The 15731-nt window shown below is 32.8% G+C and overlaps 1 protein-coding gene across 7 annotated transcripts in view; it reads left to right on the top strand.

Moving 5' to 3' along the window:
- NCAM2 (neural cell adhesion molecule 2) overlaps window positions 1-15731 on the top strand; it is a 563771-nt gene that overhangs the window by 295851 nt on the left and 252189 nt on the right. For 6 of the 7 annotated variants that reach the window (XM_025380697.1, XM_025380699.1, XM_025380698.1 and 3 more), the window contains 3 exons: window positions 6170-6244; window positions 9960-10166; window positions 12079-12222. The exons of the other annotated variant lie outside the window; for it this stretch is intronic. In XM_025380697.1, coding sequence (XP_025236482.1) covers window positions 6170-6244; window positions 9960-10166; window positions 12079-12222 — 426 coding nt within the window. The remainder of the gene's footprint in view (window positions 1-6169; window positions 6245-9959; window positions 10167-12078; window positions 12223-15731) is intronic. 7 annotated transcript variants of the gene reach the window in all.

Below are 15731 nucleotides of genomic sequence, written 5' to 3'. Positions count from 1 at the left end.
TTTGTAGGGACATGGATGCAGCTGGAAACCATCATTCTTAGCAAACTCTCACAAGAACAGAAAACCAAACACCGCATGTTCTCACTCATAGGTGGGAACTGAACAATGAGATCACTTGGACTCAGGAAGGGGAACATCACACACCGGGGCCTATCATGGGGAGGGGGGAGGGGGGAGGGATTGCATTGGGAGTTATACCTGATGTAAATGATGAGTTGATGGGTGCAGTAGACCAACATGGCACAAGTATACATATGTAACAAACCTGCACGTTATGCACATGTGCCCTACAACTTAAAGTATAATAATAAATAAATTTAAAAAAAAAAAAAAGATAAAGAATTTTAGCCAAGGTAAAAAAAAAAAAAAAAAGTGCTTGTTGAAAAATGTTGCAGCTCATTGTCCCAAGATCAATCAGTGTTTTAAGTTATCTCCCCATGTCTCATGAAATTCTAAGTGAACCAAAGTAGGCATTGTGTCAGATGGTTAGAAAACTGTTTCAGTTGTCAGCTTTTAAATCTCTGTAGGTGATAAACTCATTTTAAATGCCATTGCTAAATGTTGTATCAAATAGCAAAGGGCTCTTGGTACCCTGATGGAACTTAGAAATGCTAATACATTCATTATATTTATATTACTATAAATTTTAAAAATCTCTTTTGACTGTTTGCTCTGGATGCTTATATTATAAATATTTAATTTTTGTTATATTGATTTTCTTTGATATAATGTTACCTGTTTTATTTTGAGAAATAATCTTTATTTAAAAAATAAATTTGGGCCAGGCACGGTGGCTCACGCCTGTAATCCCAGCACTTTGGGAGGCCGAGGGGGGCGGATCACGAGGTCCGGAGATCGACACCATCCTGGTTAACACGGTGAATCCCCGTCTCTACTAAAAGTACAAAAAAATGAGCCGGGCGCAGTGGCGGCGCCTGCAGTCCCAGCTACTCGGAGGAGGCTGAGGCAGGAGAATGGCGGGAACCCGGGAGGCGGAACTTGCAGTGAGCCGAGATCGCGCCACTGCACTCCAGCCTGAGTGACAGAGCAAGATTCAGCCTCAAAAAAAAAAAAAGAAAAGAAAAAAGAAATAAATTTGTGTCCTTATATTTTTCCCTCCATTAGCCGATTATGAGAAATACTCAAAATTCTGTCTCCCTACCTTTCTCAGAGGTAAACACTCCATAGTGAAATTCTTTGTTGTATCAGTAACCGTTTTGTTAACAGAGGTAGAAAATCGTAACCTCTTTGACTTTTCTCCTTTATCACTAATGTTTTAACTGATCACAGATGTAACTTACCTTGAATCTTTTGTTACATTTGTTCTCTATCTTTTCATATTATTTCCCACAAGTCAACTCATATATTTATCACAACATACCCTCGTGTTCTTATCTCCCTTCATTCAATTTGTCAGTAATTTTACCTCACAACCAATCTTTACTAAATGCCAGTTTTATCATGTAAGTTTTTATTTATAAGTAATTAATGGACAAAAATTCAAGTCAGTTGTTTCTGATATTCTCCTGAGTATTTTCCAAACTATTTTTCCAATATTTCAACAATATTCTAGATGAAATGAACCTTGTCTATACTGATCTTCTAATTTCCTAAATATTCCTTGAACACGTCTGCCTTACCCACTGTGGAATGCCCTTATTCTTTTCTATCCTTTTATAACAATATCTATGGCATTTTTTATATTTTTTACGTTTTATTTTCCTCTATAAAGTCTTCTTGATCATAAATTTTATAATGGCCGAAATTGATACAACCCATCTTATTTTTCATAATTTTATGTACCCCATAGTCCTCACAAATGCATCTTAAACTCCTTGATATTAGAAAGTATTTCTTGCTATTTTTGTGTATGATCATATTTAGAAGAGGGATTTGCAAAATACATATAGTTAATAAATACTTTTGAGCATAGTACATAATTTTTAATTTACCTAACTCTACTTTTAAGATTGTTATGCATGCAATTCTTTGGGATTTATTCACAGAGAATATATATTTATCATGCATTTACTTTTGAGTCCTTTGGTTTAAAACTTTTCCTTACCTTAAGTAAGAAATTTGTGATGATATTTATAGATAGCTATCAGATGTTTTATTCTTGAACAGTTTTCTCCAAACATAACTTTTTGACATTAGGAAACCATTTAGTTTTCTTCTGACTGCTATAGGTGATAAACTCATCACCTACATTATATTGATGTGGGTCAAAAATCAGCCACTAGGGCAGTGATTAAGACATGACCTCAAATTTTAGTTCTGTAGGTTTTTACTAATATGTCAATGTTTATATATATATATATATATATATGTAGTTCAATTAGAGCAAATTTGGTCTTTGGGAAATATAGTGGAGAATTATATTTTCTTTATATATTTTAAACATATATAGCAACGAAATATATCATTGTGCCCAGTCACCAAAATGTCCATGAATAATATGTCTTAATATGTGCATTGGTGATTTGTACTAAATGAAAAATTAACCAGATATTTAATATAAATTAATTCCATGCTCAATTTTATTTTATTAAAATGAATTAATGTTATTTTTCACGTGCATCGACAAATCAGTATAAACAGTTTTCAGAACTGTATTTGACTTTCAAAGTTGCTATATCTTTCAAGTTCTGTCTTTTTTATAAACCCTTCCTTAGAAAAGCAAATTTACTCCTAAGGTCAGTGGTCGGCATTAAGTAATAATTCGCACACATTTCTTAGATGCTCTGAAATCCTTACATGAAGTCATTCCAAAATCATATGTTGTTAATGCAGTCAGTGTTCTGTACCCAGCACACGATAAGCTCTTGGTAAGTGTCAATTATTCTGCCGTTCATTCATGTATTATTATTAGTTTGGGAGAAATAAAGTTTGATGAATGAGCCCTCAGTTCCAGAAATTTATATTTAAATAAGGTAGAAAACCAAATAGAATGATCAACAAAATATGTTTTATTTGTGTAATGGAAATTCCTACTGATCCAAGATATTTATTTATTGATACCATAGATGGGTCTATCACACACTGTTTTGTAAAGTTCATGATATTTTATGTTTTCTTTGAAGATAGAAAGTAGGAAGCCATGAGGGGTTTAAAAAAAGGAGGTTAGAACAGACAAAACAGTTTGGGCAAATGGACAGTGGTGGGCAAGTGTGAGTCAGTTGGAGAGGAGAGGAGAGAGAATGAATCCTAGGTGATCATAGCATTGGAAATGAGTAATAGCAAATAAACTTGGAAAAGCAATTGTCCTTCCAATTATAATTCATATGGTTAGGGACAAATTAAATCCATTCTGAAGATTTTTTAGAGTGAAATTAAACATAGTTTTAGAAATATATGCATGCAGTAGCCTGAGAAATACATTAGAGGGAAAAGAGATTAAAAAGGCAAAAGTGAGAAAAAGATATGCACTGGTAGATGAAATATATTGAATTAAAATTAATGAGTGCATGTATTTAAAAATTCAAAAAATGCATACAAGTAGTTTATATTGGCAATGCTTGAAAACTGATTGATGGTGACTAAAAATGGGATAGTGAACAGTGAGCAAATTTTGATTTTAGAGGAATGTGTTTGGTTTGCATATAGAAAATTCAAAATTAAAGTATGCTAATGTTAACTGCAGATTGCAGATTGCAAGATTAGATTTTGAGAAAGTACAGTTTTAGGGGATTATATCTTAAAGAAGAAAGTAAAGGGAAGAAAGAGAGAAAACACATAATTATAATTTCCCCCCTTTTTTTCAAACTTGTAATATATTTTCTGCTTCCTTCCCTTCTATCCATAAACATTCTCAAGTCTTCTCAATTTATAAAAGCTATGCCCTACTGCCCAGAATTCTGGATTCCAGTAACCCTATACATCTTTTCAGATTCAAGCTTCTTATAAGGGCAATCTCAAATTTCTTGAGTTCTGCATTTTGCCTCTGTTGACCTCATTCCACTTAAGCTGACTTCAAAAAGAAAATTAGTTACTTATTTAAAGGAAAAAGAAATCTGAATTTTCATTGGAATTGGCATTAATGGTTTATCAATAAGAAAAGCAGGCAAGGGAAAAAGAGAGTTTAGGTACTCTTACTCTCTTTTTCCCTTGCCTGCTTTTCTTATTCTTTCTGATTTGCACTTTTCTTTTTCTTTCTGAAACGTTAGATATATTTGAACATTTATTGAGCCTCTATAATATCACAACCATTCTCTGAGTATTGGTGAATTATGAATAAAAATAGGACCCAGGAAAGTCACGTAGACCCTGCCCAAGTTTCCCAGAGAAGTTTCTGGAAAGGAGGAGGGAATTTAACAACTTAAGATGGAGAGTATGAGGAAACATGTTTTAAAGAGCTTAAACAGCATAATTACCAGTTTATTTTTTTTCCTCAATAAATATGTTGTTCCTTCCTCCTGTTCTTGATTACACATTTTATTTCTTTAAATACTTTCATCGTAGTTGTGTTATATCTTTAGCATAAAAATTATGTTAGTTGAAATCTCATGGGTTTATTTCTCCTATTTGCTGTTTCAACTGACCCCTGCTTACGGGCCTTATTTCACCATGTGTTTTATAATGTCAGAATATACCCCTAGATTGAAGACAGCCTCATTTATAACATTATTGGCCAATATGGGCCTATGGTATGGTTCTTCTGAATGGTTTTTGTGATTGTTTTTGTCACTTAGCTGTGAGTCCTACATGTGAGACTGCTTTTTTAGTTTTTCTCAGGTTGAGGTTTTCCAAAGCACACATGTCTATAATTAAAATCCCAAACATGGGATATGGCAGAACTTCTGGTTTATCTAATGAGAAACATTTTCCCCCTTCCCAGCTTGGGGGAGGCAGGTTTCCTTGTAATTTCCCTTCACCATTGGGTTGATTGATTTTACACCCTCCCTTGGTTGTAAATCTTATTCCAGTCCAGTGTTGCCTGGTGTTCTTTTTTTGTTTTTGTTTTGTGAGACGGAATTTCACTCTTGTTGCCCAGGCTGGATTGCAGTGGCGCTATCTCGGCTCACCGCAACCTCCGCCTTCTGGCTTCAAGCTCCTGCCTCAGGCTCTGCAGTAGCTGGGATTACAGGGTCCTGCCACCACACCCAGCTAATGTTTGTATTTTTAGTAGAGACAGGGTTTCACCATGTTTGCCAGGCTGGTCTCGAACTCCTGACCTTGTGATCTGCCCTCCTCGGCCTCCCAAAGTGCTGGGATTACAGGCGTGGTCATTATCTGGCGTGCTATCACAGCTTGTTGTTCTGGGAACACTTGGATCTTATCTGTGTGTAGTCTGTGTTCACTGAAATAGGCGTTTTGGTTACTATGATCAATAAATTCCCAGTGCAGGTGTGTACTCTAGTTTCAGGTCTTCCTTTATTTACCTCTTGCAGCTTTGTCACTTTGCCAAAAGCTCAGCTACATGCATTTGAGCGCATGAAAGGTGAGACGGAGTTTAGAAAGTAGTCATGCTCTCTTTTCTACCATATTGTTAGAAATACGTCAATTCATATTAAAATAACACTTTGTTTATCTTCTAAAATTCTAGATATTCAAGTATTTTATTTCAAATTTCACAAAAAAAAAGGATTATTTAAAATATCAGGCATCTCCTCTCTTTTATTGTCCTGGATCCTTCACTTAACTTATTGATCTTGTGAAAATCAGTGCTTCTTCATCTTACTCTGTGCAGTGCTTTCTTTCCTTTGTATGCCTGCGTTCACAGACATTTTTTTAGTAGGTGTCTACATGTAGTTAATTTACATATGTGTGTGTGTGTGTAGTTGTTGTAATGATAGTATAGGATTTATGCAACTGTTGGGCAAACATTTATTTTTAGCTATTGGCCAATGTGCTTTCACATATAAGACCTAATCTCTGAATAAGGAATAGATTGTCTGAGTGTGAATTTGTTCATTTACCCTGACTAACCGAATATCAAACTATCATCTTGACTAAGTGCTGTATTTAGTCTGATTGTTAAATGCATAATAAAGTACCATGTATAATGATAGATCATGTTTTACAAAACTTGCATTTTTCTTTATAGGTTATAAAAAATTGGGGGGAAATAATCAGCGTTTGGACCACGTGGTTTACATATCATGCATTAAAATCTTACTACAAATCTTGTTTAAAAATCACCATTAATTGTTTCTCAATTTTTTTTCAGCTCTTCTTCAAGTGACAATTTCACTTAGCAAAGTAGAGCTTAGTGTGGGAGAATCTAAATTCTTCACATGTACAGGTATGTATTTCTATAAATATCTTCAGATAACTTGGTTTCTGTTAAAATATTAATAAAATAGATTGGCTAAATTTAAGTGGTTAAAAACTCAATTCTCTAACAGTAATATCTTACTTTTTTGTTGTTGTTGTTTTTGTTGTTGTTTTTGTTGTTGTTTTTGAGATGGAGTCTCACTCTGTCTCCCAGACTGGAGGGCAGTGGTGTCATCTCGGCTCACTGCAACCTCCCTCTCCTGGGTTCAAGCCATTCTCCTGCCTCAGCCTCCTGAGTAACTGGGACTACAGGGGCACACCACCACGCCTGGCTAATTTTTGTATTTTTGTATTTTTTTAGTAGAGATGGGGTTTCACCATGTTGGCCAGGCTGGTCTCAAACTCCTGACCTCAAGTGATCTGCCCGCCTTGGCCTCCCTAAGTGCTGGGATTACATTCTCCTGCCTCAGCCTCCTGAGTAGCTGGGACTACAGGTGCGCACCACCACGCCTGGCTAATTTTTGTGTTTTTGTATTTTTTTAGTAGAGACAGGGTTTCACCATGTTGGCCAGGCTGGTCTCAAACTCCTGACCTCAAGTGATCTGCCCACGTTGGCCTCCCTAAGTGCTGGGATTACAGGTGTGAGCCAGCATACCTGGCCATCGTTGGGTTTATAATTATTGGAAAAGTGTTAATAACCATAAATTGCATATTAAATGATATGAATTTTATTTTTGTTAATTTAATTTGTTAATTTAGACTGCTAATCTTGATCATTTATTTTGAAAATAACTTATGCATTCATTATATCTGATAATAACTTAAATCAATTTAAATATTATTTCTGTTAAATAGTAATATTAGGATGAATATAGAGATTATAACTGAACCATTTTTGTAAATATGCAATGAATAAATTTGGTATGGCACCTTGCACTGTAGTTATACTTGAATGAAAATATTAGGCCAAAAATTTATTCTAATATTCATTGACGAGATAGATAGATATTTAGTCAGGAAAGCTTTGGCCAGATTTTTATGACAATGGAAAGAATCATATGTCATCATGCCTATAGCATATTTTATGGGCCTCATTCAGTATAATAATATACATACGGTGTTCTTTCAAAAGACATTTAAATATTTCAGCATCACAATTTAATTAAACATATTATAGAACTGACAAATGAATACATTATTTATTTAGATTCAATATATTCATTTTTACAAATACAAGTCTTCATATCCAAACCATGATATGCCTAAAGAATTTTTTAAACCTTAGTGCTAAAATTAGTTATGAGACTACTTTAGAATTGTTTCTAATCTTGATTACACTACAACTACTTAAAACTGGATTAAAATAGACACTAGAAACATAAAATGCATTATAAATATTGTCTTGAGGATGACGTGATTTATTTAAGCCAAGATTCAAATTTATAAATATAGAGAGATAGTTACAACATTTTATAAATCATATTCAGAGTATATATGTATAAAATATCACATTTTATAGAAACATTAATAGAGCCCATGATTCTTTATCCATTTTCCTTCTTAAAGGTGTGAATTGATAGTTATGTTAATACAAGTATTTGTATACTGACAAAGAAAAAATCAGAGAGTATGGAGGAGATTGATTCAGCATCTCATATGATGTCCGCAGAAATTTGACCCAAGCATATAGGTCACTGTTTCTAAATCCCTTCCATATTTTATTAATATCTTCATAAATTATGACACACTGAATTCCATCACATAAAGATAGAATAATAAAATAGTTTAAAAATCAATTTTGAAAATACAATGAAATTGTTGTACTTTTATGTATTTGTATATTTCTCTGAAATATGTTGCGTAGACTAATTGCCTGTATGTATTGCATAGCTCAAATTAAGACATGCTTTAAAAGTGAATTAAGGCCATTCATTGGTGATGAGTTTTGCTCTTAATAAGAATGTAAACTGAGTAAGCATTTATTTTCTTTTATATAAAAATGTATCACCTAGAGCTTTTCTATAGTATTGGAAATAGTCTTGTTTATATTAAATATAGTAGTAAAACAAGACTCTAAAAATAAAAATATTGGAAAACCATGCAAGCCACTATGCTTGTATGTATTTTTCTGCTACAATGCTGACAACCTAGATATGCCTCCAAAATTTCCAGACGCCTTAAAAATACAGAATCTAAAACTCAATAAAGTAAACATCTTAAATTTAAACTAGAAGGATGTTATACCCTCAAAGAGCCAAAGAAGTGTCATACAGAAAATTACTGTAACTACATTTTAAGAAAATAAAAAGTTTAATGCTATTTATAAATAATCTGTACAATAATCCAGCCTTATCAAAATGGAAAATTTTGATAGAAATTATTATTTGTTAGAGATACTTGAAAGAAAACAATTTTAACAGCTTTATGAAAATCCACAATAAACTGTCAATGAAAATGAAATTTATATTAAGAATGAGAAGGTCCAAAATATCAGAATATCCTGTTTAACTTGCTGTATAAAGTATTATTTTGTATTATTCAAATGTAAAGAAGTACATATTTAAATTATTTTTTGTAACTTCTCCATAGATGGAGGAATTAAATAAAACACATCCCTCCCCTTCAAATGCATTACTGTGTAACAACTATGGTTTTATGATTTGTTTAGAAAAAACTGAAGATAACATAACTAAGATCTATTTAAGATTCACTAAACTTTCATACTTTTACTCAAGCACGTCTAATTTCTTATAGAAAGGAGGATAATTTGTTTCTAAAACTATTTCTTAGGAAAAATGAGAAGGGATAATTTTCTTCAAAGAGGTCCTGCAGATGTTAGTTGACTTTATGCATTTCCCCACCGACACTTTTGAGTTAATAGTGTATGCTGCTTCCATAAATGCTATCTGAAGTAATTAGGTGAACTACATCCTTTTGGTGACTAAAAGCAGACACAGAAATCTTCAGCTTTTACGAAAGGATAATAACCTAGATTCTGAATTGGAAAACTTAAATAAATGTTTACCCTGTAATGATTTGGTTATAATTACCTAGAAGTGTAAGTATCATTTTGATGCATTGTAATTATCATACGATAAAGTAGTTAACAGTTTTAGATTAAAATAATGAAACTACTTATTTCTCTTGGGAAAAGAGATTAGGACATCATTATAAAAATGGTCATTGGCTTTATCTATTCAAGTTTAGCAACTAGGGAAATTAATTTCAAATTTAGTATTATCAAAGGCCAAAGTTTGTTTTGTGAAAGATTTACATTTTTTTAAGCTCGGCATTATGAGTTTTAAGTGCTATCTCCTGACCCTAGCAAAGACAATTGAGCAAATGAAATCGTATTAATAATTGTGGTTCTGTTCAGATATTATCTTTAGGTGGGTTTTATGCCTGGCTTGGTGGTCAAGGAAGTTTCAGAACTTAAATGTAATAATCCATTGATTACTAAGGGAAAATTTCAACAATCATAGCTTAAATACTACACAAGAAGTTTGCTGTGAAAGTTTTAGGTATTGCTTACTCAAGCGTGAATCCTCCATGTTGGTTAAACAAAGATGAACATTTGCACTAACGTTTGCATTTACTTTCAGTTTCGTAAGCTTCTCAGATTTCCAGTCTCTTACATAAATTTTTTCTAAATTGTTAATATTATTACATAATAGTAAATGCCAATGCTCAAACAAACATTTGCAACGTATTTTCAAACCTTTGTTTTCCATGGCTCTTTGCAGCGATTGGTGAACCTGAAAGTATAGATTGGTATAATCCTCAAGGAGAGAAGATAATTTCAACACAAAGGATAGTAGTGCAAAAGGAAGGTGTTAGGTCACGGTTAACCATCTACAATGCAAATATAGAAGATGCAGGGATATATCGTTGTCAAGCAACAGATGCCAAAGGACAGACACAAGAAGCTACAGTAGTTTTGGAAATTTACCGTAAGTCATGTGTTTTTATGTTTTAGTTTATTAAATTTCAGTTGCTTATAAATAATTGAAACAAAATAAAATGTTTGATAATAAAACTTAACACTTATTAAGAACTACATGCTTTAAAAATAAATATCATTTATTTATGCTTTACTAGACTGTATCTTAGAATACAATAGATAACAGATAATAAGTGGTTATAAACATATATATGGCATCAATTATATTAATAATATTAATAAAAATCTTTTCATTTTCTCAAGCCATTAAGAATTTACTGGGTATATAGATACTAGTGGTTTATTTAGTGGTATGATATTTATTCAGTGGTTTTTTTTCACTGTAAAATAGAAGGTCATGATTAGAATAAATGAAAATGTGTGACAGCAGCCCTGACCATTGTAGAATGAGAATCTGGGGAAGGGTGAGTGAACAGGAGTAGTCAGAAAGTTGAAACTAATCTAGTAGCCAATAATATTAAGCCAGGATTCTTTACCACTAAGTGTTTTTACGAGCAAAGTTTTCCACATTTGCACTTCTTTTTAGGTACTGGGATAGATTTCTTCCTATGTTCCTTTCTCTTTCTCATATTTAGGAATCATTAACCTGTTTAGCAACATTGAAATCTGTTGACTCCTGTATTTTAAAGCAAGATATTCCAATTACTTTTGTGACCTTGAGCAAATCATGTAACCTCTGTCTTTAGTTTCCTCATATATAAAATGAGGATAATAATGGTACCTGTGTGATATGTGGAGTTTGAGTACTACCTTAAATTATATTGCATAAAGTGCTTACAACAATGTCTAACAATTAATAGGTAGTTAGCATTTCTACCAATGATAAATTATATATATATATATATATATATATATATATTTGGAATGCAAGCCCTTAAATCGTCTCATATCTGTAGCTTTGTGTTTTGTTTATTATTCTAGAAATAGGATATGAAAAACAAAGTCAGAACATTCCTACAGTAGGACTTCCTGTTTGATGACCAGGGCAATTTGTGGGCACATTGTTGCTCTTGTGTTTCCTGGTTTGGAATTTTTCCCTCCCATTTGATTCTAAGCTTCTGAAGAAATGATATTGTCCTAATTTATGTAATCCCCCGGAGTATCTATTTTGCAATAGCAAATAATTAAATTGAAATGGCCATTTTATAGATATAGTGTTTGGAAATACTTTTATTATTTTAAATGATGCAAAAGAAGAATCCTGACATTTCATTTGTGAAGGTAAACAACAAATTTTTGCAAGAACAATTCATTACTTCTATGAGAATTTCTCATCAAGCATAAATATCCATGTTCACTCATTCATTCATTCATTCATTCATTCATTCAAGACACTTACTGGGTGTGTATACACTATAATTCTGAGTCCCAGCCAGAGACAGACAATAAATAAGCTGAAACAAATACACAGATGCTAGCTAAACATGCTGTGGAATTCTATGGAAAATGAATTACGTGGAGTGGAAAGGTAAGGAACCTTGAAATGGAAAGGAATATTGCTATTTTATATAGGCAGGTTGGATAAGAATCGGAATGAATTGAAGGGGGTGCAAATGTCCTGTGGTGAGAACAAACCTGGAATGTTCAAGGAACCTCCAAGAAGACAGTTTTCCTGGAGCAGAGTGACATGGAAGAGAGAGGAGAAATTGGGATTGGAGTTGAGGAGATAGACTCCAGTTTATATAGAACCTCATATCGCACTGAAAGATCTTTGGATTGTATTCTCAGTGAGATAGGAAGGTATTAGGGAGAAGAAGTAGACTATCTAGTTTAAGATTTTAAAGTATCTAGGTTTTCCTAATTATTTTATTATAGTATCAATGGAGTCTGGATTATGTTATTGGGAGAAAGAAGCAATGATACTTTTGTGATTTGTGATTTGTTTTACTTTGTTGATACAGAAAAACTCACTTTCAGAGAAGTGGTATCTCCACAAGAATTCAAACAAGGAGAAGATGCAGAAGTGGTTTGCCGAGTTAGCAGTTCACCTGCGCCTGCTGTCAGCTGGTTGTATCATAATGAGGAAGTCACCGCTATTTCCGACAGTTAGTATTTTGGTAACTCCCTAAGTTATATGTTCTAATACTATTGCAGTTTTTAAAAATCTGAATCTGTGTGTCTAATTGTAGAAAGTGGAATTTTTGACCCCAAATATTCAACAACTATTTTGAGAACCTGTAAGCTCTACATTAGGATTTTGCAATCTAGGGGTCTCAGGGCAAATTCACTGCCCTTTACCCCTCCGTTGTAATCAGAACACAGTTATGCCCATTCACCACATACTGTCTGTGGCAGCTTTGGAGGCAGAGTTGAGAAGCTGTGGCACGGTTGATTGAGCCTAAACAAATATACAATCATTAGTATCTGGAGGTTTACAGAAAAGGTTTTCTGATCTTTGCTCTAGTGTCAGGGAAAGATTTATATATTATAAGCAGTACTAAGTACATGAAGGAGTACATCCTGCTGTATTCAAATTCCATATAATTTATACATGATTCTATGGGATCACTATATGTAAACTTAATATCGATGTGAATCATGTTTATTATTCTGGGGCTGTACTTTCAAGGATACTTACCTGTTCTAAATATTATGGGAAGATCCGTATAGATAATAGAAATGTACATTCATTCAGATTGTCCTCATGATTTCGATTTAGACTGAGCTAAAATTTCAGAATAATATGACATCTGAAATCAAATGTATAATTTGCTTACATTATGTTCCTTTACCATGTGCATAGGGAGCATTTTCAATTTAGAATATTTTTCAATGCACCTGCATTGCAGAGAGGTACAAAATAATTGAATCTTTTAAAGTATTTTCCATCTTCGATGATTCTGATTTGTGTCCAAGGTATGAATGTTCTACAGCATAAAGGAGAGATAGAAAATAATATCTATTTTTGAATATGTGGGGAGAATGTATGATAATCATGTTCAATAGTCATTTTTTTAATTTTGAAAGAATATTTCTGAGCTTAGCATATTCAATGCTTGTCAGTTTCCATTATAATACATTAATGAGAAATAACACTTTATTTCCTCTTGTTTCAGCATAGCTCTGTAGAGTGTATTAACAAGTCATATGAGTAAATGGTTTTGATGTATTTTTAGCTCTTTTCCCCTCAATAATAAAGAAAAAGCAGTGATTTTGTAATGGTGGAATGACAATGTCTAAATATTTTCAGATTGTCTAATCTTACAATCTGTAGGTTTATTGTAAACCTTTATTAATAGAATATTTTGAAGTAAATTTTATTTTTAAAAGGCATGTAGAGCAAAGCCTCAAAGCAAAGACTGATGACAACAGGAAGTGGTGATGGAGAAGTGATATTTCCATGCTGCAACTCATACATATTTCCCCAGCATCCCAGGACTAAATGACGTACAGCCAAATTTCCATTTTGGCTTTCCTCCTTTCCTTGACCCTGAAGCTTTGAACATCTTTTCTAAATGTTCTGTGCCTAAATCAGACTCATTATCTGTTAAACATAGATGATTGCCTTCATTTAAAATAATGGCTTTGTGTCATAAATGAGACATTCGACATAAAGTTGTTTCTTGACATCTATGGGTGATTTGTTCCAGGACCTCCCACAGATACCAAAATAAGCCGATGCCAAAGTCTCTTATATAAAAAAGGATAGTATTTGATATAACCTGTGTATATCCTACCATATATTCAAAATTATATCTGGATTATTCGTAATATCAGATAAAACATAAAGACTATGTCCATGGTTGCTATACAGTATTATTTGGGAAATAATGACAAGGAATAGCCTGTACATGTTCGATAAAGATGCAGTTTAAAAAAATATATTTTTTATCAGCAGTTGTTTGAATCCACATATGTGGAATCCATAGATAGGGGAGCCAGCTATACTTCATTTGTTAAGTGAATGAATAAAATAATTTGGCTATATGTTAGATTCTTAATAAATGACATACATCACTCTCATTCCTTCTCTATGAGTTTTTAAATCTTAGAATCGGTTTTGCTAAAATTACATGCATTTAGGTTATATCTAGAACCAGAAAATCCAATGTAGAAGAAATGGGTATAGTTTAACATGAAACATAACACTAAGTTGTGTGGCAGGTGAAAAAAAATAATAAAATAAATAAAATAGTATTTTTAACTATAGAATTTAAAGTATTCAAGTAAATTATCAGGAACAACACACTTCTCTAACCTTGTAATAGTGTAGAAACTTATCACATAACTCATTATTGAACAATTTGTACATTTATAATGGATTCATATGAAATAGTATTATTCACTGCTTATACCTCATATAGTCGCTTTATTAAAGCTAATGAAATAAGATCAAGATTACAATTATGTATGAGGATTTAGAATAATGCCACGGACCCAGATATCTTTTTTTTTGCTGTAATCTGATTCAAAAGTAAAATATAGATATTCCAGAGGAAACAATGAAAGCTTGGAAATGCTCATCTTATTAGCTATGCTTTTGATTGTAGCTGTGTGGCAGATATTCAGAATTAAATTTCCTGCCAAAAAGCAGTGGAGATTTTCCATGTTGCTCATAGAAAGGAGATTCATATTCTAAAGGAGCCAAGCATTGTGGGAGTAAAGATGACATTTTATTACACAAGTTGAATATCCTGACTTTTAGTGTCATCCTGATGGAAGGATATGCTATTTGCTGATAACAGTTCAACCTTGGCCTGTTTGGAAATTATCTCTTAAATTTTGTAAATGCTTTGGTCAACACCTAATTGATATACTCCTTCTGCATTAAAAAACATTAAAATTACCTTGTTTGATACAATTTTTATATAACCTACTTCTAGTATAAAATATTAATTCAACAATTATTGAATACATAGGATCTATTCTGTAGTGCACCAGATGTTTATGATTCATGGTAAGCAAGATAAGTTCACTGCCTTCAAAATACTAACCATCTAGAGGGAAAAATAAATAGGTAAATCAGTGTGAGAACAAGATACATTAAGTCTATGATAACGAAATTGTGGTAATAAAGGATGATAAAATAAATGTAAACTACTTAGGATAAGAGAGAGTATCAAAGATGCCTGTCAGGAGGAAAAAGTTACCTTTATATATAGAGACACATATTAGCCAGGCAAACATCAGTGCGGAATTTTCGGGAAGAGAGAAGACCATGTGCAATGGCGCAGAGGTGAAAGGCAGCATAAAAGCATATTTCTGAAACTGGAATAAGTTTATTATTACTAGAACTTATTAATAAGTGCAACTTAAATACTTATACAAATGAGTAAATCTAGCTAAGATTTTTCAATAAAGGACTAATAAGAAAGGAAGCTGAAGAAGGAGGTCAAACCAAGTCAACACAGCCTTGATATCTGCTACAGAGTTTGTAATTTATTCAAAGGGGGCATCATTAAAGGGATTTAATCAATGCAGTGACATAACCTAATATGCAGTTGAGAAGAATATTTGTATGTCAGTGAAGAGAACAAATTAGATGGGAGACAAGGCAAAACTCCTGAGACTGAGAATAGTTCAGGTCATAATGAAATATTGCTGAGGGAGAAGA

The sequence above is a fragment of the Theropithecus gelada genome, chromosome 3 (assembly GCF_003255815.1).
Source record: "Theropithecus gelada isolate Dixy chromosome 3, Tgel_1.0, whole genome shotgun sequence".
Taxonomy (NCBI): Eukaryota; Metazoa; Chordata; class Mammalia; order Primates; family Cercopithecidae; genus Theropithecus; species Theropithecus gelada.
Note: the sequence above shows the minus strand (reverse complement) of the source record. Positions and strands in the feature narration are given on the sequence as shown.